Source organism: Pantherophis guttatus, chromosome 8 (genome assembly GCF_059756535.1).
Source record: "Pantherophis guttatus breed Tessera chromosome 8, ASM5975653v1, whole genome shotgun sequence".
Classification (NCBI taxonomy): Eukaryota; Metazoa; Chordata; class Lepidosauria; order Squamata; family Colubridae; genus Pantherophis; species Pantherophis guttatus.
In genome coordinates, this window is record NC_142070.1 from 24,674,432 (window position 1) to 24,699,445 (window position 25,014).

Genomic DNA, 25,014 nt, shown 5'->3' on the forward strand with positions numbered 1-25,014 from the left:
AACCATTGCCAATACATTACATTCTGCCTTTCCTGAAAAGGACTCTGTCTATCATATGTAGATTATTTCAGTTTTAATAAATTTAGGCAAGCATCTGAGAAAAATGAACTTGAAGAAGCTTGAAATCAAAAGATGATTGACTAAAGCTTTATCTTTAAAAAGTGTACCTACAACATAAATATGAAAACAAATCTTTTTTAAAAAAGTAAAAAAACCAGTTTTTTTTAAAAATGGAAGAGTGTTAATAAACCACATACACCTATGTGTAAATATTTTGTATAGACTGCTCCAATATGTATGGCAATATTTATATGCTTAGCATATAAAAATGTGCTTTCAATAATATTCTAAAGATTTTGAAATTTCAGTGCCATTCTCAAGCTAAAATTGTTCTGTTTTTACTTACGCACAGGTTTATTCTTTTTCATAATAGAATGTAAAAGTCTCCTTTTACATTCTATGTATATTTTATGTGACATAAAATAAGGAAACTGTCAGTTTCCTTATTTTATGTCATATAAAATGCTATGAATCACCAGTGCCAGATGCTAATATGTAGGGACACGTTTACTAAGTTATATAGTGCAATTAATGTCTACAATCCATTTAAAAGAAAAATTGATATTAATTACTGGCGAACTTGTTTAATATACAGTCTCATGTACATAGTAAATGCTAAGAGAGTCAAGTTACTTACAAATCAAAAAGATTACTATGAAATTTCTGTTCCAGTTGCTTTGGTCACCATATTTCTTAAAATTGGTATAGTAATGGAATAGTGTTCCATCTTCTATTATTCTGATTATCGAAAGACTGAATAAAAAGCACAAATGAATTAGAAAATGTATTCATAATTGAGGTGGGATAGCTATAAGATTGTCCTACCTCAAACATTTTATCCATTTGCTTGCAAAGTTGGAGAATTCAATGCAATATGAGAATTTTTCTAGAGTACTACAAATGTATTGGAGATTTTTTTAAACTTTGAGAATCTGCTGAAATACAAAAGTCTGATATAAATACTGGAATGTTGATACTGAAACCTAATTTTTAATTTGGTTTTCAGTTTTATCTTTTTGCTGAAACCCATCTGGCAAATGGCAGGTAGTATTGATTCACCTTCTACACAGCAGATGTGTAATATCCCAGTATAATAAACAATTGTTATACATCGGACATTGACACTGGAATCTTTGTAAATTTCTAGGAAGTAGTAAAGGTCATTTGAGTTCAATAGGACTTACTTCCTGGTAAGTCTTTATAAGAAAGCAACCTTTGAGTTGAATGCTTCTGTCATAATTAGTCAAATTATGCCTATAAATGGTGATATTTTTTTTAGCATAATCTTTTGAGGTATATAGCCCACCAACCTCTTCAGGCATGTGTTTGTGTCAAATTTTCTCTGCATGTTTATACTTTGTTTTGTGGATCTAATGGCTGGAAGAACATGAACAATTCAGATTAATGTTTTGAACATAATGATCCCTGATATTTTGCACTTTTAACAACACTCAGCAAAGAGCACAGTATGGTTTGTAATAGTCATAAGGCCCCATCCTCTGCCCAAATTTTTCCTTCAACAGAAAAATCTTTCATTGGATGAAAGAAAATTTTGGAGCCCCTCTGTGTGTGCGTTGTTTGCTGCACATTTATTGCAACAGAACTCCTGCATGGATTAACACCATTGTGTCTTTGGTTTATAGTTACTTAATATTAAAGAATATTTGTGTTTGTATTTCATGATATGACCATGAAATGTCTCTTCATAAAGGAGGTTATTCGAATATGTATAAGGAAACAAGAAAAATCTGCACTAAGGGAATCCTTTGCAAAAAGTCCTTGATTATCAGTTTCTCATAGCATTTGAAATGCTTCGAAAGCGTAACAGGTTCTATTGCCCTTGTTCATCTTTGCAAGTGATTCTCTAACTCGGAAGTTTCTGAGTGGAGTGACCTAATATGTAGATACTATCTTAAAACTTACAAACAAGAATAAACATGGGCTAACTTTTCAGATTATTCCTTTTTTTAATTGGCTTTTCCCATGTTTACCTTTTTAGTGTACTTAAATATATGCTAATGTACTTGTTCAGTTGACCTCAGCTGTTCTTTACAAGCAGGTTTTCTAGTAACTTATGAAATTATCAATAGATTGCAATTCCCTGTAAGATCTTTACAGTTTCGTAGCAGATAGTGTTATGCATCTATTAGCATGCACTTATTATCAGTTGAATGTCTGTATTTTCTCTCTAGCTATTGACAGCTCTTCCACTACTAGCAGCGCATCTCCTGTTCTCAACAATTATGACACTCTTGAAGGTGATGGCTATCCAGGTGAATTGTGTTCTGTTTAATAATTAATATTATCAGTACCACTTTTTAAAAATCAACTTACAGTAATAAGGCCAGCCACATAGTTGTATCTGATCAACCTTTATGAGACTCAAAAAATTAATTAGGAATAAAGCCAGGGGTGGTATTCACTTACCTTCACTACCGATCCGCAAATGTGAGCGTGCTCTGCATGCGCAGTGTCAAAAATGGGACGGGATGACATCTGGGCAGGTGGGCGGAGCCTCCTGCAGCCACCGCTACCGGTTCACGCGAACCGGATAGAACCGGCTGAATGCCACCACTGAATAAAGCTTGTTAATATTTGGGTGGAAGATCACTAGGAAGTTCCAGGGCTGTAGGCTAAACTAGGAAGTTAAAAACCTCTCAGAAGAAGACTGGCAAAAAAAAGCTTTGTATTATTGCCAAGTTATATAAATAGAAGTTTTCACGAACGAGCAAATTCTTGAAGGAACTAAGCATGTCATAAAGACTTTGTTACGTAAGTATACTGATACTAGCTATAAGCATAAGATATTTATGTAATTTTGTGATGGCAGATGAACAGGCATCAGAAATAGAGTCATATTTCCTAATTTTCTCACTCTGCTTATCAGCTATGCCTACCACAGAGAGAGAGAGAAAGAGGCAGATTTCTGTTTGGGGGAGAAAAGTAAATAAAAAGCATTTAGATCCACCTTTCTTTAGGAAGTTTGCCAGCATTTTATTCTGTCAGAGTGATCTGTGCAGTTGCAAATTTCATTCTATTCTTAAAAACTTGCAAAGATGGTAATTTATAGAGCCCCTGAAATTTATAAATATGAACAAGAAATCTAGCTTTTTCCTTTCAGGCTACGATGTATCTTTTTAATGGATGATGTCAAAGATGCTCATTTATTATATTGCCAAAATAGAACCTCAAATCAAATGTTACATTCCATTTATACCCTTACTTTTATCCCCTGTATCTTAAAATAACTTTGTTTTAAGACTACAATTAAATGAAGAGTAAAGATAAAAAGGTAGTTTTGTAAAGTTAACACCAGTTAAATATAAAAAAGAATTTGTTCAATTCTTTGGCTGTTTGGTTTGAAATCATTTAAAATGTGTTAAAATCATTGTTTCGAATGTGTCCATTTGGGAAAAAAAGATATACAGGATTTGTTTCATTGATTTGGAAACAAATTCATCTTTTTAATTTTATTCATTAAATGATATATAGAATGTGTAAGTCTACAGCTTTGCTAATAATAAATGCATAATGCTTCTATACTTGGCTCGGTGTATTTTGATGCTTTGTGTTTTATAAGAAAGAAATTTTAACCTTTTTTTTCCTGTTTAGAAACATGTTCTGCGGCAAGTAGCCCACCTCCTATTTCCTCTGTTCCTCAGATGTCTAAAGTCTCCAAGTCATTCGGTTGTGGGTATCCTCCTCTTCAGCCAGGATACCAGAACGTAACACCATCTTTGCCATCTCCTGCCATGCAACCAAGTAGCTCTGGATATAATTCTGGATTTTCGCAGTATCCACAGGTTAGGAATCCCGAAAACCTTATATCCATGATGACACTTGCGTCAAATAAATTGAATAAGAAAATGTTTCATTATGCATGATTAGGCTTAGAATGTGGATGCTTTGAATTAGAAAATTACTTTCCATAGTTCAGTTAAAGGAAAAGTTTATTCATATTAAATGTATGCTTTATGTTTTTTTATTTCTTTTACCTGTTTATTTGGACATCGTAATCTGCCCAACATCTACTGAAACAGCTAACTATAACTAATTTAATGAAGTAAATGAGTACATAAAAAATGGTTTTGTTTCCCTAGCAAAAGAGAGGATTCAAAATGTTTATAGCAAAGAAAATCTTAATTGAATATAAAAACTATATTCTGTAATATTTAATTTTCCACAAGATAGGCAAGTTTGTAATTTGTTAATATAAAGCATTTTTTCAAATTATGTTTTAGATGATCTAAGAAAGGGTAGGGGGTATCAAATGCCTCTAAATATTCAAAAACACAAATTTATACAGATTGTAAAGATGAAAATGCTTGTCAGTAGATCTGTGTACATCTAATTTACATATGTATGAGTTTGAAAGGAGATGGGGGAAAATGGCTTGTAGGCTGAGGGAGAGATGCCTGTGGAAGTTGGTAAAAGGTAGGTAGCTGACCTCCTCTGCCATAATTTTCCTCATAATCCCATTACCACCACTATTACCACCAGGTTTTCATTTTGATTTGAAAATTGGGCAGGGATGGGCCAGAATGTTTATTCCTCTGACTTTTGATACAGGATTGCTTTTGCTCCCTCTCAGTTTTTATTTTACTCAGCAGATGATGACAGCTGTTATGAAGAGGGCATTTTGCTTTAAAGGAGATAGGGAAGGGTGGGAATGAGCTTCTAAAGTGGTCTTCTGAATCCAACCCAGATGGGGATGGCAAATTAAGTACTGTGGCATAGGAAATAGGAGTTGAAGTTCTGGAAAATATTATTGGAGGATGTGAGGAAAAGGGTTGAATGTCTATTTTAATACTTTTTTAAAATGTCTTTTTTCAGGTATATCCTACCATGAATCAACTATCAGCTAGTTTGGGAGGACTTGGGATACAGCAGCCAGAAAGTCTGAGACCATTGAATCTTATTCAAGAAAGAAATATTCTACCTATTGCTCCAGTTTCACCTCCTTTGCCTAATCTGAACTCTGATCTGAAAAAATTGAACTGCAGCCCAGAGTAGGTATAACATGACAATTTTTTGCATGCTTGCAGTTTGATTCCTCTGAAAAATTGGTCTTAGGATGCGCCTGGTTCCGTTTTTCAACAAGAGAAATTCAGTCACTGTATGGATACTTTGGATATTTGCAGGGAGGCAAAGGATGACATTTGTGTGACTATAGAATCAAATACCACAGGTTGCATCGAATGTCAGGACACAACTCCAGGAGGGTAGTATTTGCATAATGATATCACTGCACAGATGGTGTCATTTTCACTTCATCATGGTTTGCTGTAGTTGCCACTGATACAACTCACTTTGAAAACTATTCTGAAAACATTTGACTAAAGCGAATTAAGAATACTTCTTTTTAGTTTTCCACATTTTATTCTGAATCCTGTAGAACAGGAGTCCCCAACCCCAGGCCGCAGCCCACTACTGGGCCGTGGCCTGCTCAGAACCGGGCTGCGTGAGCAGCTCGCCGGCGCACGCAGCTTGACTTGTGCGAACGGTGATCTGGCGCACATGCGCAGCTTGACTTATGTGACCAGTGGGCCCCCCTCTTCCCTAGCAGGCTGCCAAGCCGTAAAGGTGGGGTACCGCTGCTGTAGAATGACAAATAGTGAAGTCAGATATGAAGCTAGTACATGTGAAGGGAAACGGGAAAAATAATTTTCACTGTTATCTATTTCTCAGTTAAATATTGATATCAATGCTTATTATCAGGTCAAATCTGTTAATGGGTTTAATTTTAAAACCTAGGATTTAATCTGAGCAAAGAAGAATTTAGTATACATATTTTGGTTGGATGAAAGTACAAAGCTGCCCACTGCCACTTGTAACTGCTTGAACCATTAGGAGGGTCCATTCTAAGTTTTTTTTTTCTCTAACCATTAAGCTACTGGGGGCTCCTTCCTCTCTTGTCTGATTGTTTCCTAGGTAGCATCTCTTCCTCTTTCCCTAAGGTCCTTCCCACATTCCTATATAGTCGTCCTCTCATGACTGAAGGTAGCAATTCTAACTTGTTCATTCTGGACATACAGCCCCTGCTCGAGCAGCAGTTGGATGCTATGGCCAGAAGACTTTTTGCCCAGCTCTAGATAGACATATTTGACTTTTCTTAAAGCCTGAAGTCATTGATTGGGCAAGAGAAGATATATCATTTTCTATTCCACATTTCTTGTATATGTTGTAATCTATTTTTGTATTTCAAAACATTTGCTCTACTAATAAATTGCCAGTTTAATCTCAGTAGGCCTTCTCCAATACATTCAATGTCTCTGGAGTTTCCAGGCCACAAAAGCAATGAACTTACATGATTCTGGCCCATGTAGGATTTTTGGCAAGCTCTGTAATATAGCTCTTGAACATTTAGGATTTTTTTTCTATAAAACAATTGGTACTATTGTTCAAAATAATTGATATGTGTATTTGTGATTTTTCTGTAGCTCGTTTCGATGCACTTTGACAAATATTCCTCAGACTCAGGCACTTTTAAACAAAGCAAAACTTCCCTTGGGTTTGCTACTACATCCTTTCAGAGATCTAACGGTAAAACAACTTTTTATTGCTCCAGGTTTTTATTTAGCTAAATTTGAATAAGGTGATCATGTATTTTGATTTATATATTATAGAAGTACATAAATTTTGAGTAATACAATAATAGTTTTTAAGTGATGGAAGCTGTAAATTGTGTTGGCTGTTAATGGGTCAGATATCTACTGTGTTTCCCTGAAAATAAGACCCTGTCTTATATTTTTTTAAGCCTTGAAATAAGCGCTTGGCCTTATTGCCATGCGCTCAAAAGCCCGATTGGGCTTATTATCAGGGGATGTCATATTTTGGGGGGAACAGGGTAAACAAAAATATACCATTGAAAACTGGGAAAATATTTTCAAGCCAATATTGACATTTACCGATTTAAATGTATTTACTTGAATTCAGTGATTTTCAATAAACCTTGAAAAATTAATTCACAATGTTAGTTTGTGTAGTATTGCCTTCTATGGCTGGGCTCTCCAGCTTACTACTTGTTAACTTACTACAGAAGAATAGTTGTTTCTAGTACTTAATTTCTGAACAGTGCATAGTCAACGTAACATTTGTTGCTGGCAATTTAGGATAAAAGACTTATGAAAACAGTTTCTCTCAAATTAATTCTAGAATTTTGTTGCTTTTTTAGCAATTGCCTGTGATAACATCAAGCACCATTGTGAGGTGTAGATCATGCAGAACCTACATCAATCCTTTTGTGTCTTTTATTGACCAAAGGAGATGGAAATGTAATCTATGCTACAGAGTTAATGATGGTAAGTATTAATCCTTCTGCAATATACCCAATGCCTCCGGAGTTCCAACTTTCTCAGTTCAGTATCAAACAATCTTTTTCCAGGTATCGTAACATCTATGTTTTTAGAGTTGCACGCTGTTGTATTTCTAATTTAAATAATTATATGTGCTGATTTTTCTATTTGGTTTTATTATGCTGATTTCTTCATTTTTTATTATTTAAATGACTTAAATGCAATACATTTATTTTATAATTTAGTTCCTGAAGAATTTATGTACAATCCTCTAACAAGATCTTATGGAGAGCCTCATAAGCGTCCAGAGGTCCAAAATTCTACCGTGGAGTTCATTGCTTCTTCAGACTACATGGTAAGTTTATAGTTTTAAAAGGTAATTATTTTATAGGTCCACATAGATGTAAAAATAGGGGGCTACAGAAATGCAAACCTATATATAGCTATATATAGGCTATAACAGATCTAATAAGCACATTAGTAAAAATCAATCTTATCTTACAGCTTCGTCCTCCTCAACCTGCAGTATATTTATTTGTGTTTGATGTGTCCCATAATGCAATAGAAGCTGGATACTTAGAAGTTGTGTGTCAGTCTTTGCTGGAAAACTTAGACAAGTAAGAACTTTCTGTATTTATTGGACACAACAGTACTTACTTTTTAAAGCATAAGGAAGATTGGATGGAACTTGTGGGTTTTTTTCCACTTCAAATGAAGTGTCTAACGACACTGAAGTGTCTATAAAGTCATGGTGGTGCAATGGTTAGAATGCAGTATTGCAGGCTAACTCACTGGTCACTGCCAGGAGTTCGATCCTGACCAGCTCAAGGTTGACTCAGCCTTCCATCCAACCGAGGTCAGTAAAATGAGGACCCAGATTGTTGGGGGCAATATGCTGACTCTGTAAATCACTTAGAGAAAGCTGTAAACCACTAAGAAGCAGTATAAAAGTCTAAGTGCTATTGCTATTGCTAATGATAATGTGACTTCTAAGTAGTTGTGGAACTGAACTCCTTGGTAAGACTGTGCTATAGGAAACAGCCCCTTTTTTTAGCAGCATGCTCAGTCCAACGTTTAATGAAAAACTAGGCATTGAGAGCTTAAACTTCTCCTTTTCTTTTTCCATATTTCACCTCACCATAGTTAGCTGCAATTTTACATAGCTAGTTTTCTAATTACTAAACAAGTAGAAGTGGAGGGAGGGTGGGGGGAGAATATGTGAACCAACTATGTTCAGGTTTCATTCATATCTTCTGGGCCCATGACAGAAAATAATTAATAATGTGCTAGATAGCGTTCATTAGGAGAATATTATTTTCTAAGATAAATTAATGATCATTTACTAGCACTAAAACCTCTAGAATATACCTCTGTACTGCAGGAACCTATTTGCTTTTGTTTTATTTTAATACTAAAGGTTGCCTGGAGATACACGGACAAAAATTGGCTTCATAACATTTGATAGCACTGTTCAGTTCTACAATTTGCAGGAAGGATTATCACAGCCTCAGATGCTCATTGTTTCAGAAATTGATGGTAAGATTATCTGAACAGTTGGAAAAATAAAAGTGACACAGAATTCAGTATGAGTTAGCTCACTTTATGATGTTACAGAATATTACAACTATTGTGGGAAAATGTTACTTCAGTTATACTAGTTTGATCATACTGGAATTGAATAATGTTTTCTTTTCCCAATTCATGTTTGCAAGTTAATTTAAAAACCAGTCAGGACAGACTAGGATAGTTTAGGTATAACATATTTGTTCTCATTTGCACATAGAAAAATGTAATTCAGTTGTAGAAGTGCATTGCATTTGTATCTGACCATTTTTGCTATGTTACTATACTTTTAAAATTATATTACTTTAATGTAAGAAATCAAAAGTGAAACATGTCTTCTCCATAGATGTTTTCCTGCCTATGCCTGATAGTTTACTTGTCAACCTGCATGAAAGTAAAGAGGTAAGAGAAATACAATAGCATTTACAACAATAAATATTAAACTGAAAATATTCATGGTAGCTTCTTTGCTTTTGATTAAATTAATTTAGCATATTAGTGTTTATATTAAGATAAAAGGACCTGCATCTTTCCAACCATGTTTTCATCTTCATCTTAGAATATACATTTTTCCTTTGTTTTCCACAATTCTATATAGTTTAGAGAATCAGAAGAGATTTGATCAAATAAACAAGATGTTTGTGATATTCAGAACTTGATTTAAAATAATGTCATTGCAAGAGAAAAAGGAAGAGTAACTGGTGTAGCACAGATGAAATTTATACAGATAGGTCAGTGTACCCTGGAGGGGGCACCACACGGCTGTGTGCATGTGAGTGTGTGTTCTGCTCTTGGGAACCTTGGATTTCATTTAGAAAAATCAGATTCATAGATCATGGCTGAATATGGATATTTTTAGAAATCTAGACTTGTATTGAATAATATGCTATAAAAGTATTGTTGAGATTTCAGTGTTCTTGCTCATTTTGTTTCCCAGCTAATTAAAGACTTACTGAATGCGCTACCAAATATGTTTACCTACACAAGAGAAACACACAGTGCATTAGGCCCAGCTCTTCAAGCTGCCTTTAAACTGATGTCTCCAACTGGTGGGCGGGTATCTGTGTTTCAGACACAGTTACCTTCTGTGGGCACAGGATACCTACACTCCCGGGAAGATCCTAATCAAAGATCAAGCACCAAGGTATTTGTTTCAGATAAAGAATGAATTAGATTGGCTGGAAGTGTTTGGTAGAAATATTAGCTGGCATGCTGATGGAGAATCTCCATATTCATTCTAACGAACCAAATGTTGAGTGTTCAAACTGTATGTGATGCTTGATGAAACACTATAATCGTGGTCCTTGCCTTCTTATTTTAGTGGAATACTGCCCAGTGTAAACTGCTAACATAATTTATTTAATCACATAATTTGAACAGATCAAAAAAAGTCATAGAGGAAGATGTTACATAGTAACATATGCAGACTCTCCCTTCTTGTGGCCTTGTTTATTTTTAATTGGCTTTGTAGAATATTTTAATTATAGGTTTTATTATATGTTTCTCATAGTCACTTTGTTTGAGATAGGCGGCAGTGAACTTGAGAAATACAAATCAGAGAGCAAAACAATAATTTATGTTTATATATCTTCACTTCTTAAATTGTTGTTGTAGGTTGAATATCTAAACTATTAATTTTCAGCTTATTTTTAAAGTAACTATCATGTAATATGAGTAACGTATTTAATACCTGGGATAAATACAGGGAAAGAATAAGCCCTTAGTAAGAATTTCCATTGTTGCTTTGCTAGACCTAAGCACAAAGGAATTCACTCGGTGAAAGATTTGTCTCGATAATAAGTTCTAGTTATTAGAAGATCAAAGTAATATTTTTTAAAATCAGGAAATATAATGTTATATTTTATTTATATATAATGTTACATTTCTGTAGATTTATATATAGCTTCAGCTGTTACATGCTGAAATATAGTCATAACAATCAGATGTTAACCATATATTTAATTTGCAGACAGCTTAGACCAGGGATGTCAAACTAGCGTCATCATGATGTCACGTGATGTGTCACGACTTTTTTCCCCTTTGCTAAAAGGGGGTTGGGCATGGCCAGCACGTGATGCATCCAGCCCGTGGACCTCACATTTGATATCCCTGACTCAGACAAACCCAATTTTGTTCTATTGCATCAATAATCTTACTTTTTGTTGTTGTATTAGGTTGTTCAACATCTTGGACCTGCAACAGATTTTTATAAAAAGTTGGCACTTGATTGTTCAGGACAGCAGACAGCTGTGGATTTGTTCCTCTTAAGTTCACAGTATTCTGATTTGGCTTCTCTCGGTAAGGATGATTAACTTGCAGTTACTTCACAGTTTAACGCTTTGAGGAATCCTCCATGTTACTTTGTCAAAAAAGAAGTATAAAGTTCCAAAACATGTTTGCTCAGATGTATGCATTGAAAGAAAGTGCTTAATACTTCACACAAAAATTTGAAATATTGTAAAGGGATGCGGTCTCATTTTTAAATTTTTATTTTTTTCTATATGATTATTGTGTCGATAGATTGTGTCACATGCCTGATACGTCTCATAATAATTCTGCAAACTTGTTGTGAAGTGTATAAAGAAAGCCCTACTGTAAACTATTTTGAATTCCTAGGGGAAAAAAGCAGAGTATGAGTATCATAAATAATTGGAATGAAGAAAAACACCTAACGTATAGTAAATGAAGCTTACTGTACTTTACAATTGTTCCTTTATGTTGATACAACAATCAGGTTAAGCAGGTATTGATTAAAGGGTTACTTTGGATCTGGACTGAGCATGCCTGCTGTACCTGGCAGTGGTGTCTTAAAAGATTTCCTTGGGACTGGAGTTCTTTCAGGACCTGCAGTAGGTAAAACCAGCCCATTCCAGTTCTAGAATAGCTTCTTCACTTAGATCAGTGTTTCTCAACCTTGGAAGCTTGAAGATGGGTGGACTTCAACTCCCAGAATCCCCCAGCCAGCACTGCTGGCTGGGGGATTCTGGGAGTTGAAGTCCACCCATCTTCAAGCTTCCAAGGTTGAGAAACACTGACTTAGATCCAAAGACTGCACACAGCTGATATCTAATGTGTATGTTAATATTTCAGTTTTTTTTAAGTACAAAGGGAAAATACATTATGAAATGTCTAAGAGATAGTATAAAAATTAAAATGGGAACCATTGATATCATCTTTATGCAGTTTGCTCCTTGCAATAGTTCTTAACTGTGGTTTCATATGTTGTATCAAAAGTCTTCACCTGGTTTTCTTCAGGTAAAAGCTTGTATTGTTAAGAGTAGTATCAGATGCTAGAGTGCTTCCTATAAACATTAAAAAAATATTATTTTCTGTTTTCCAGATGATAAATATTTGTTTTAAAAATAGAATATGTGCTGCCTGTATTGACTGGATATTAACCATTTTTTCATCCTCCCCTAAAGCTTGCATGTCCAAATATTCTGCTGGATGTGTCTATTACTACCCATCTTTCCATCACATCCACAACCCTGTTCAAACAGAAAAACTGCAAAAAGATCTTAAAAGATACTTTACACGAAAGATTGGATTTGAAGCTGTAATGAGAATAAGATGTACAAAAGGTATCATCTAGATTTTGAAATAAATTTACAATGTTTTCCCAAAAATTAAGACCCAACCAGAAAATAAGGCTTAGCATGATTTTTCAGGATGCTTGTAATATAAGCCCTACCCCACCCCCCAAAAAATAAGCCTCAGTTAAGATTATCAGCCAGATGGATGCATTTAGTACCATATTTTCCCCCAAATAAGACCTAACTGGAAAATAAGCCCTAATGCGGTTTTTGGAGCAAAAATTAATGTAAGACCCGGTTTTATTTTTGGGAAAATATGGGTAGTTTGGATATGCCAATATCATTCAGAGTGTGTATTAAAAAAAATGATTCATAGTTACTCAGATAAATTAATTTCCTAACCTGGAACCGAGTGCTTTTGTAAGAGTTTAGGGTTATTCTATCACTTCTGCAAAAGAAGATTTATGAAGATTGGTGCACCCTTATCTTGATTATGATTTTTCTACTAATTGAACTGTATTTGAGATAGTATTTTTTTTTCAGACTTAAAATAATACATGCACTATTTTAGCTACTTTTTCAAGTAACATGTTTCTTCATTGTTAGTTGTTTGGAATCAAGGCAAAAGTTTACAAAATTTACAGGGAGATTTTTTTTGGGGTGTGAGTGAAGCCCATACTTACTGTTTTGCACCATTTTCCCCACTACTGTTCACAGTCTCTGCAATTTCTTGTAAATCCTTTTTTCTCATGCCTGTGATGGGTGGGTGGGTGGGAGGGAGGGCCAAAGGAAACAAATGTGTTAAGTGATTCAAATGTTTCCTATCACCAGTAAATATTCTGTCTTCAAATTGGCTGTTGTAGTCTGCAGTATATTTTCTAGAGAGAGAAAGCACCATTAAACTCAGTTAATGTGCCAAGGCTATTAGGTGTATTTATCGTCAGTCTTTGTTATTGGAATGTTAACTTTGCTTTTTTTTCTTCTAGGGCTTTCCATTCATACTTTTCATGGTAACTTTTTTGTGCGGTCTACTGATTTGTTGTCACTTGCAAACGTAAATCCTGATGCTGGATTTGCAGTGCAGATGTCCATTGAAGAAAATCTCACAGATACATCTCTAGTTTGTTTTCAAACAGCACTTTTGTATACTTCCAGCAAAGGTAATTTTAGAGAAGCATAAAATTGTTTCTAATACCTTTTCTATAAAAAAAGACAAAAATAAAGGCTGATGGCTTAGAAAAAGTGTTCCCTTTGATTTGAAGTAGCTGGCATATTGCCCTTATGTGACTAGTAAATGTATATTTAAAAAATTGGATCAAAAATAAACACTGCATATTTATCACTTTGTGGTTGGATCCTAATACAGGTGAACGGAGAATTAGGGTGCATACACTTTGTTTGCCTGTAGTGACGTCCTTGATGGATGTTTATGCTGGAGCAGATGTACAAGCAGTTATATGCCTCCTAGCTAATATGGGTAAGTTGAAAATAAATGTTCAAATATCACATTTTTTTGCAGTTAAAAATACATACATTGAAACGGGTAGGCAGTGGGAAGGCATCCTTCTTCTGCCCTGCCATGGGATTACAGGGACTGTAGTGTTATAATCACTACATACTGTATATCATAGAGAAATTTTGGAACTGGGTGTGGAAAAAGCTGATATTAAAAAATACTATAAGTGCCCCAAAGGTGCTTTTTCAAGAGGCAACTGGACTTTCTGGTTTTTCTTTAAAGACGTTTCACTTCTCAACCAAGAATGAGAAGCAAAACGTCTTCAAAGAAAAACCTGAAAGTCCAGTTGCCTTTTGAAAAAGGTTGTACCTTTGGGACAACCATGACCTGGATGACCAAGAATCTCCATAGAGATTTAGCGATGCAGAGCTGAAGACGCTTCTTGGATGAGAAGCGAAACATCTTCAAGGAAAAACCAGAAAGTTCAGTTGCCTCTTGAAAAAACACCTTTGGGACAACCATGACCTGGATGACTGAGAATCTCCATAGACATTTGCTATAAATGCCGTAAGCATCCGGCATAGTTATAGAACTCATTTCATTCCTTAGTCGTGGGTACAACTTCTTCCACACCCAGGTATTCCAGAGGGATTCCTGGGGATGGACATTTGTTGATGTGGGCAGCTATAGATGTAATAAATAAATAAACGCCACTGCTATAAAAGAACTATTAATATTTAGTTTGCAATTAGAGAATAACTGTTAGTAACTCTTTTTTAATTGCTTATCACCTTGGATGTGTGTGGTAAATAACACTGTTACTGTAAATGCATGCAGAGAGCAGAACCAATGAGTACAACATACTGATTATTAATGGCAACATACTCAGTTGATATAGACCTTATAACTTCAAATTTTATTTTACAGCTGCTAAGTAAGATAAAAAATAAATTACATTTATCAATTGTAGATTCCCTTTCTGTTCTCTCTAAAAGGGTTTTAGATAATTATGAGATATGAGGTGTGTTTCCTTTAACTCAATATAATTTAGTCTTGTTCATTGTATTCCAGATCAGCTGAATGTTTAATATCTTCAAAGCTATCTAGAAAAATGAAAATGTGCTAGCAGAATATTAATCATTGTACTGGTAAACTTTCATTCTCTCTTTAAATATGGTTCCTTCACAATTATTTGCTACTATTTCATTTTCCACAGCTGTGGATCGATCTGTTTCATCAAGTTTGTCAGATGCTAGAGATGCTTTAGCCAATGCGGTCGTAGATTCGCTGTCTGCATACATGTCAACAGCATCAAACCTCCAACAATCTTCTTTGATTGCTCCATATTCTCTGAGGCTGTTCCCTCTGTATGTTTTGGCTCTTTTTAAACAGGTATAACCTCTGATAAATAGCAATTCAAAAGAAGTAAATGTTAAAATCTGTTTTGATTACAGAAATGTGATGACTTATACAGATGAATAGGTTGAATACTGTATCTTTGTAATTTTGGCGGGTTTTATTGTAACATAGAACGAATAACATGCATCAATTTGCTTAGCTTTCATAATCTCTAGAGATATATAAAAATGCTATTGCTATTCATCAAAACTGTACTTGTAATCAGTGTTTGCAGTGTTTTATAGTAGCAGCTAAGAGACGTTTAATTTTTTGTGATATATATCTGCCACTTAATTGGGAAAATATTCTGCCAGGCAATTGTTATTTAGATGTTCTTAGCCAACCTACAATAAAAACACAATATTTTTCTTTTTCTTCTCATTTTTTTACAGAAAGCTTTTAGAACGGGCACAAGTACACGTCTGGATGATCGCATATATGCTATGTGCCAAATAAAAAGTCAGCCTCTGGTTCATTTGATGAAGATAATCTACCCCAGTTTATATAGGATAGACAAGCTTACTGATGAGGTATATTTGTGTATGTGTGTATATATACAGGTATATATAGTGTATAATTGTTATCTCAGCTAAATAGAGGTGGTCTGGCCACTGCTATCTTTATTTTAGTAGCATCTTGGACAGTTGCATACACATCTTGTGTTCCACTTTTTCACTAATAAACTAGCTAATTTTTCACCTAGTCTTGAAAGACTTGCATTGACTCTTAATGTATTTTGTAGCACAATTCAAAGCATTGGTTTCAAACTTAAAAGTTGTTTCTAGTGCCCAACCTAGATTTTTAAAATTAGGATTATAGTCAAAACCAATTCTGAGCAGAAAGTTTATGTATGTATACACATACATACATACATACATAAACTTTCTGCTCAGAATAAAACAACCACACAATTTTGAGTTATCTGTATTACAGTACAACAAGCTTGAAATTATTTGAGTTGAGTCTGTATTTGAAGAAAATATGTAGAACATTTCCAATATTTTAGTCATAGGAAAAAATAGAAACTCAAAACAAGTTCCTTGTTCCTCATTTTGTTTTGTTTTGTTTATTTGAGGGCTCCAAAAATAGGTAAGCATTTGTTGCTACTAGCCTTTCATCCTGTGGGAAATTGGCCTCCGTATTAACTGTTAAAATCCTATAGAAAACAGTGGAAACACAGATCTCTCATCATCTTCACTGTAAAAATAAATTAACAAAAAAGATTTTGGGGATCTTTATTCAGTAAAGTATCTTTTTTAATTATTTAAATAAATCCCAAGGATTTATCAATCATGACCAGAAAGAAAGAGCTTATCTCATTAGGTATTTTCTCTCATTTAGAATTTAACAATATATTTATGCTTGAAAATAAATCAGGCAGGCAAGCAAACATAAATTTTACTGTTTCCTTTTTTTAAACTGCATCAGAAATGAAAATGCCTTGCAGCAATAAGTACAACACTATAATATAATGGCAAAGATTAACCAAAAAAAAAAAAAAAACCCACCACTGCAGTTGTTGTCAGATGCAAAGGATCAGGACTACATGTTAAGTTGCAGCACAGAAGATTTATTCAAACCTATACACAAGAATCCAGTCAACTAATGGCCAGCACTAAATTGATGCTAGATAAGAGTTGAAGGAATTTAGGGAGGAGGGGGGAAAGGCTGGACTAGGATTGTTTGTGGCAATATAAGGACTCTAAGATGATGACACATTTAAATCCACTCCCTCTCCTAGCTCTGCTGGCTGTTCTTTCACAGTTGTTGCATTTACAACTACCAGTAGCAAACAACGCTAAAATGCATTCTCAGGTTCAGCGGTGCCAAAAAAAAAAAAAATCAACTATACAAAAGTTCAGCATGTGTTAAAAAGTAAAATTTTATGCTTTTTGGGTGGGTGGGGGGCCTTTGGATGAGCACTCATTGCCCCAGTACTAAATTATTACAATGGGACTGAATTATATTGTGAGTTTAATTGTATTATCCTATTTTAGGGTGCAATACATGTCAATGACAGAGTTGTACCCCAGCCCCCTCTTCAGCGATTGTCTGCTGAGAAGTTGACAAGAGAAGGAGCTTATCTTATGGATTGTGGCTTGGTGAGTTGCCTATTTAAAACTTTATTTTTCATCTCTTTGATACAGTAGTTTCCTGTGCTCATCTCCTCATTGTATTGTGTCTTTAAATCAGTTTTAAGCATTATTTTATCCCAATAAAATCTTGATGACTTCATATGTTATCAAAGAAAAATGTATATTTTAATTACTTTGTTTCTAACACGTTCTAGATCCTCTACATTTGGCTTGGAAGAAGTTGTGATAATAACTTCATTAAAGATGTGCTTGGATATCCAAATTATTTGTCAGTACCTCAAAAACTGGTAAGAACCTATTTTAAATCCAGCTAATACTTCCAAAGATGAGGCTATAGATGAGTCATACAGGCCTGGAAATGAAGTAGTTCTCAGTCCATATTAGAGCTTGCCTGATTTTGATTCCTATCTTTATAATTTATTTTCTTATTTATGATGCAGACAGTTCTTTCAGAACTTTGTTTATAGAACGGCAACATTTACATAAGATGAAAATAATAAATATAAATTATATTTTATCACAACATTCTGAAAGTGTAATAAAAATATCACAGATGCTGTTTTGAATATCTAATACAACAGCATATTATAAGTGTTTAATTTTACCACATTGCATTTTTCTAGACACAGCTTCCAGAATTAGATAATATTTCTTCAGAGCGAACCAGGTCCTTTATAACTTGGCTGAAGGATAATAAATCTTTAAACCCAGTACTTCAAGTAATTAAGTAAGTATTCATATATAGTATCCAAAAGGCAACATCACTTATATGAAATAGGAGGTTTCTGGCAAATTGTCCTTTGAACAGGTTTTTAAAAGAATGTGTTCAGAAATGCTATCCCTGTTTAAATGTGTAATTACTTGGCAGGTTTATAAATTAGTTATTGGCCAAATATTTCCTGAGTTGGTACATTTGAAAGGCATCTGTTATGAGGGCTTGAGAACAGTAAGTAGGAATTGAGAGGGGTTGGTGGGCATGATTGAAATGACACTGGGATGTTTCAGAATATTTACCTAGCTTTTTTCTTATCAATTATCGACTCCTGTAGATAATTTTTATTTTTTCCTCCATGTTTCAGGGATGAAAGCCCAGCGAAGACAGACTTTCTTCAGCAATTAATTGAAGACAAGACAGAGGCTGCATTTTCTTACTATGAATTTTTGCTTCACATTCAACAACAAATTTGTAAGTGAGAGGAAACAAACAGAAGGGGGAATAAATCCCTGTATGGACTTTTTATCCAAATGTCACCTGTCAGCGAAGCACACTGGAAGTGATTAAAACCAAGCATAGATTCCTTAGTATCCATATACAAAGACTTTCAGTTGTGAAAGGACAAAATACACATTGCCAGATGAATTTTACAATTCTGCTTTGTTATAAAAACGATGGACATGACACAATAGTAGTAGTATGTTTTCAGTTGGTTTTATATGCATTTCCAGTAGTGCAACACTATGGCATTTCTTCTTATTTCAAGCTGGTGGTCATATGTGGCAGTGTGGAATAGTATTTATTAATGAAATTTAAAACCGGAGAGTCTCTTTCTCAGCATCTCAACATTTAACAGCCTTTCCAGATGATCTCCAGCAGAGATGCCAAAAGGCAGAGCTCCATGTTGTTTATATCAATTTGTAAAAGAGATAATTCACTTTTGAAAGCTTAACCATTTTCTCTGTGAAGAATATATACAATTTTAATACAACTTACAAAATTGTAGAAATATGTATAATGTACAGAAGTGTTAACATTTGTAAAAAAAAAATGTTTTTTAAGGAGTATGAATTGCTTGATGGCTGTGGTGCTGGTAGGTCAGTTACAAACCACTTATCTCGGTTAAACAATAAGTTGGCTAGCGCATATTAAAACAGATCCAAATCCACATAGGAAAATGCAACTTTGTAACTCATTTAATTGGTCCTTTTATGTGGATTTATTTATGATCAGCTAATTAAAAGTATTTGCTTGATCATGTGTTTTTATCTCTATGTGATTACTGCATTTTAAACACCAATACCAAATTTGTCTTGCTGTATTAAAGAATGTTTATTACTTTATAGGCCTCCTGAAAAGAGGCTAGTGGGAATATTGAATTCAGGTTGGGATTTTGATTAGAGATATATTGGCTTGTGACACTAACTAGTGGCAGCTAGTGTCTTTTAGCCTTAGATTACTTTAGGTATTTTTGCAACATTTTAGGGTCCTGGATTCTTCGTTTTCTCATCCCATCACCATAGGATGTTAACGAAAAACCCAATTGAACTTAAAAATGGATGTTTCTCCAGCAGGTGATCCAAATATTTGTCCGCATTTTTCTTTTTTTTTACGTTAAAACTTTCGTGCACATAAAGTCTAAATAGGGCTATTGATTACACATTTGCATTTTATTTCTTAAAAAGAAGTAGAGCTATAGAATGAAATTTTATTTTTAAAATGATTTCTTTTTTAAAAAAACAAATAACAAGCACTAATATATTCTGAGAAATATCTATGTCCCAATATGTTTCTACTTGTAACAATGTGCTTATGCAACAAAGTTGTTCAATTATTTTTCAATTTTCGTTTTATGAATACTCAGTCCGGACACTACATTTTCAGTAACTTTTACTAAAGCATGCCAAAGGATTTCTCAGAAAAAAAAAACAACAACTGCTTCTTTTATTTGTGGCATATGTTAGGTATCTATCAAAGTATGTTGCATCAGAATTAGAAGCATACACTTAATACTTTAAACTTAAATAATTCATGTTTTAAAGAGATATAATGCCTCAAATATTTTGGTAAATATATTGACTGAAAATGTATGTTATATGGAACCATAAATGTGTCAGATGCATTAAGTGTGATTTTAACAATTATTTTTTGAAAAAAAATCTTGTGGAGCTTAGTACTGAATATTCAGAAACATCCAAAGCCATGATGTATGGTAGATGAATCTGTAAAACAATACTTAAAGTTTTATTCTTCTATATTTTATATATAAAAATTGTCATGAAAAGTACACTTGAGCAGTATTTTGCTTTGGGTAAGATATTTGCTGCCTCTTAGATGGAAAATATTTAGCACTTGTAATCCTTCCTCATAGTTCACTATAACCAAAACATAAAGATGGGTGAGTTCAGGTAAGTGCTACATACAGTTACTAGCTGAAATTCAGCATCATAAATTGTAAGAGTTTTTGCAAATAAAGGTCATTCAATGCCTTGTGATTAAAATTAAAAAAGAGAAAATTGATAGAATGTTTTAGTTTTATTTATGGTGCAGTCCTATATCTTATATCATATTCTACTCAGGAAAAAAAAATTGCTCCATTGAATTCAGTGGTAGTAGCTCCTCATTTAATTCTATAGACTTGTTGCCTCAATTCTGCTTATGCAATTTCTTTTACCACTTTTACTGGTTCTTTGGGAGTTATGCAGAAAAGATGAAAAGTTTGTGGTAGTTTTGGTAAGTATCTCAAGTCAGTGTTTTTAACTTTCTCTATAACTGCTAAACTAGGGGTCCCCAACCGCTGGGTCATGGCCCACTACTGGGTTGCGGCCTGTTCAAAACCCGGCAGTGGGACAGATAGGCACACATGTGCACATGAAGATTCATTGCGCGAGTGGTTGTGTGTGTGAAGCTGCATTTGCGTGAGTGGAGTTTGCATGCAAATACCCTCCACTCACGTGAATGGTACTTCACAAGCGCCCTCCACTTGCGCGAGTGGAGCTTCGTGCATGAGTGCAAACATTCTCTGCTCCTGCCCAAAGCTCCATTTGCACAAGTGGAGGGCGTGCATGGCCACTGCTTGCACACATGTAGCTGTGTGTGTGTGTGTGTGCGCGCACGTGCGCGCGCTGCCACTCGTACCCCCCCTCTGCCCCGGGCTGGGTCGCCAAGTTGGAAAGGTTGGGGACCGCTGTGCTAAATCAAATATTTGAATAAAATACTTCACAGGTGGATAGGATGAAAGTGGAGAATGGTGAGTGAATATCAGCTCATTGGTTTCTATTTTGAAGCATGCCCTGGACTAAAATCTGGTTGCCCAGTAGACTGTGCAAACCCAACCTGTATGGTTGATTTATAGTTAATCGGTTAGTTATGAGCTAGTTTCATGTGTGTATGTTCACATAGCCACTGCCTTAAACACAATTTTGAAAGTTAATAAACCCTTTTCTAAAAGATTCTGTACTTGATGGATTCTTTTGCTTGATTTGAATTTAGTATTGATAATAAGCATGTTGACTGTTCAGATCATTTCATATGTATAATCTTCATGCTAGCACGGTATTTTCTGCTAAAATTGTAAATGTGAATCAATGTATAAGTGAGCCAGGAAGGTAGTTGATCCTGCTAGCTACCATAAGAGTGATCAGTTCTATTGCCTCTGAATCATTATGATTGAGGTGGTGAATTTATGCTTTGTAGTGGCATGCAGTAAATACATTCTCATAAAGCAGGAAAGCAGGGGCTTTTTAGCTTGTTAACTGAATAGATTTTGTGTATTTAGAGAAATTACATAAGCAGTATTTGAAAGAATTCTTAGCTGAAGTTAATTAAGCTCAAGCTATTTTACGCTCATTGAAAGAAGGTAGAAAATTTTATTTAAATCCAAATGTATTGGTTTTACTGATGTATAGCTGGCAAAATGGAGGGCTCTCATTATCACATTACATGTGCTTATTTAGAAGTAAAGGAGTTTCTAGTAATAACTGTATGCTAATGGTACAATCTCTTGTTTTTTGTGTTTGAAAAGTATGTATCCTTAACAAGCCATGTGTGATGCTTTTGCAGGTCTCAAAATGGAGATACAAGTATAGATATTCAGGCTGAACTGAGCTACTGACTTTACTCTCTGTATTGAGACAAGTAGAAGGGTTAAGCTTGCATATTAAAGAGAATCTTAAATGCCGCTTATTTATTGTTGTCTTTTTCCAAGAGTGTGAAGTATGCATGTTTTAAGTCGAAAATGTCTGATCCAAAGTCAGCAACGTGTTGTATAATTAAATGGGTATCTATCTTCTGGTTTTCCTAGTCCGGTTCTAACTAGTGCATATTCTAGTGGTTTGAGAACATAGATATATAATACTGAGGGGAACCCTATGTGCCATTCTGTTCATCAGATGTGTTGTTCAGTTAATAATTCTAGCCAAAAGTATAACACCAACCTATCTCTATAATCTTTTTGAAGTTAATATGCATATTTGGAATTTTGTGGGTATGTTTGGTTATATCGGAAGGCAGACTATAGACTATATGTATCTACATTTTGATCTGAGATGTTTCATGTAGATAAACATAATTTATGACAAGTGAATCCAGTGGATGCAGCTTTGAATGCAAATTGATCAAAATGACTGAAAATACAGTAAAACTATCCCTTGTGGTCCACACTGGTTTAATAGAATATTTAAAATATGTATTTGGGGGTGGGGTGATGTCCTTCGTACATTATGTAGTTACCCTGTTTCCCCAAAAATAAGACCCAACTGGAAAATAAGCCTTAGCATGATTTTTCAGGATGCTTGTAATATAAGCCCTACCCCAAAAATATACCCCAGGTAAGATTGTCAGCAGACGGAGGCGTTTAGTACTGTATTTCCCCCAAAATAAGACCTAACTAGAAAATAAGCCATAATGCATCTTTTGGAGCAAAAATTAATATAAGACCTGGTCTTATTTTGCGGGAAACACAGTAGCTGTTTTGGATATTCTGTTAATGTACCTTGTTTTAGGCTATTCCCAAATTGTACAGGTAGTCCTCGACTTACAACCACAATGGAGTCCAAAATTTCTGTTGTTGACACATTTGTTAAATGTGTTTTGCCCCATTTTATGACCTTTCTTGTCATGGTTAAATGAATTACTGCAGTTAATAAATTAGTAATCTGGTTGTTAAGTGAATCTGGCTTTCCCATTGATTTTGCTTATCAGAAGGTTGGAAAAGGTGATCATATGATCTTGGGACACAGCAGCGGTCATAAGTATGAAACAGTTGCCAAGCATCTGAATTTTGATCACATGATCATGTGGATGCTACAAAGGTCGTAACTGAAAAACAGTCGGAAGTCTCATTTTTCAGTGTATTCTAACTGAACAGTCACTAAATGAAGTTCTAAATTGAGGACTACCTGTATATCATCTGTGATACTACTCAAAATAATCTCAGGAAAAATAGTTTGAGCCCACCCACCCCCCAAATTCCCCAAAATGTAGAGATTTAATTTATATTATCAAACCATTGGCAAGTTTCTATTTTGTTTCAAGTAGGACTCAGCATATATTGGAATATAAATGCCTTGGAACAGTATGTGGACAATCGCTTTACACTGATTGGTTGATGGTGAATCCTAGAGAATTAATTCCCAAATGGGAAACTGCATGTAAATGTGACATTTCCCACACAGATTTGTTTAAAGTCAGAGTCTGAAATGTGAGAAACTACTTACATTAGTACTATGTTCTGAGTGTAACTTAAAGAGAATGGATGCTTTTAAAAAAAAATGTTTAGGACTTGTGGATATGAAATAGTTTTAAGAATGTGTAGTGCCTGCTGAATCTATAATTGTATTAAGCATGGGTCTTTTATTTTGATCATTTTCAGATATAGAATTGTACAAAAATAATGTATTACACACATAATAGCAGCATTTATAGCACTTTATGTACATATTTAGAACTATTCCCAGATTGTGTATATTAGTTGGGAAAGAATGTATGTTGAAACTGAGTTAGTGACTTGCTTAAGGTTAGTTTGTATATTCAAAGCAGATTATTTGGAAGAGAGGAATTATACAAGGTGTCAGTTCCCACAGGCCAAACACAAAATGTTTTTGTTTTGTTTATTTAGAGAAAATGTTATTGAACTTAGAAATGTTCAAAAGTAATGCGCCAAACAAGGAACAATTTAGAAGAAAATTGCAACCAGGTCAATATTTAATGTATTTTATATAATAAATTTCTATGGAGCCTGACTGGTTTAACCTATATACACAGTATTTTTTGCTCCATAAGATGCACTTTTTTGTCTCCCAAAAGTGGGTGGAGATGTCTGTGCATCTTATGGAGTGAATATTGCCGAAGCCCTGCCCACCTGCCGGCTCCCACTCTTTGGCCATTTTTGGCCTCCGCATATGTTTTTGGCCTCTGTGTGCGCCGGAAACTGGACAAGCGGAGGCCAAAAATGGAGTGTGCAGAGGCCAAAAACAGGATGCGCGGAGGCTGAAAATGGGGCACATGGAGGCCAAAAACGGGAGTGCGTCTTATGGTCAGGTGCATCTTATGGAGCAAAAAATATGGTAGTTCTGCCTAAAACTATTATTTGCTGTTCTAAGCTAATGCTTTGCATGATTTCTAGAGGTTTTAGGAAGATATAAAGAATTTGGGGGCTCAGGTCAATAGATATGGGAGGATGCCCTCCATATAGATAAGATTAAATATTTTTCAATATTCAAATAGTTACATATATTATCTGATTTAAAGTATAATCTTTGTATAATAGCCAATATAAATCAGTGTGGATAGGCATCAAGGTCTCTGCTTAGGGGAATGAGTTTAACCTCTTCACACATAGGTTGAAATGTTCCCATTTAATACCTGTTACTATGGAAACAGATTGCTAGTTTATTAA

The 25,014-nt window shown here is 34.7% G+C and overlaps 1 protein-coding gene across 2 annotated transcripts in view; it reads left to right on the plus strand.

Annotated features, from left to right (window-relative positions):
• Positions 1–19,371, plus strand: part of SEC24B (SEC24 homolog B, COPII component) — a 27,752-nt gene extending 8,381 nt beyond the window's left edge. For both annotated transcript variants that reach the window (XM_034442263.3, XM_034442264.3), the window contains 20 exons: positions 2,253–2,333; positions 3,673–3,863; positions 4,894–5,069; positions 6,501–6,603; positions 7,235–7,361; positions 7,601–7,710; positions 7,860–7,972; positions 8,773–8,891; positions 9,265–9,320; positions 9,856–10,062; positions 11,093–11,216; positions 12,341–12,499; positions 13,438–13,611; positions 13,818–13,928; positions 15,124–15,299; positions 15,698–15,835; positions 17,303–17,407; positions 17,596–17,688; positions 18,025–18,128; positions 18,481–19,371. In XM_034442263.3, coding sequence (XP_034298154.2) covers positions 2,253–2,333; positions 3,673–3,863; positions 4,894–5,069; positions 6,501–6,603; positions 7,235–7,361; positions 7,601–7,710; positions 7,860–7,972; positions 8,773–8,891; positions 9,265–9,320; positions 9,856–10,062; positions 11,093–11,216; positions 12,341–12,499; positions 13,438–13,611; positions 13,818–13,928; positions 15,124–15,299; positions 15,698–15,835; positions 17,303–17,407; positions 17,596–17,688; positions 18,025–18,128; positions 18,481–18,595 — 2,582 coding nt within the window. In that variant the 3' untranslated portion in view covers positions 18,596–19,371. The remainder of the gene's footprint in view (positions 1–2,252; positions 2,334–3,672; positions 3,864–4,893; positions 5,070–6,500; positions 6,604–7,234; positions 7,362–7,600; positions 7,711–7,859; positions 7,973–8,772; positions 8,892–9,264; positions 9,321–9,855; positions 10,063–11,092; positions 11,217–12,340; positions 12,500–13,437; positions 13,612–13,817; positions 13,929–15,123; positions 15,300–15,697; positions 15,836–17,302; positions 17,408–17,595; positions 17,689–18,024; positions 18,129–18,480) is intronic.
• Positions 19,372–25,014: the final 5,643 nt, after the last annotated feature.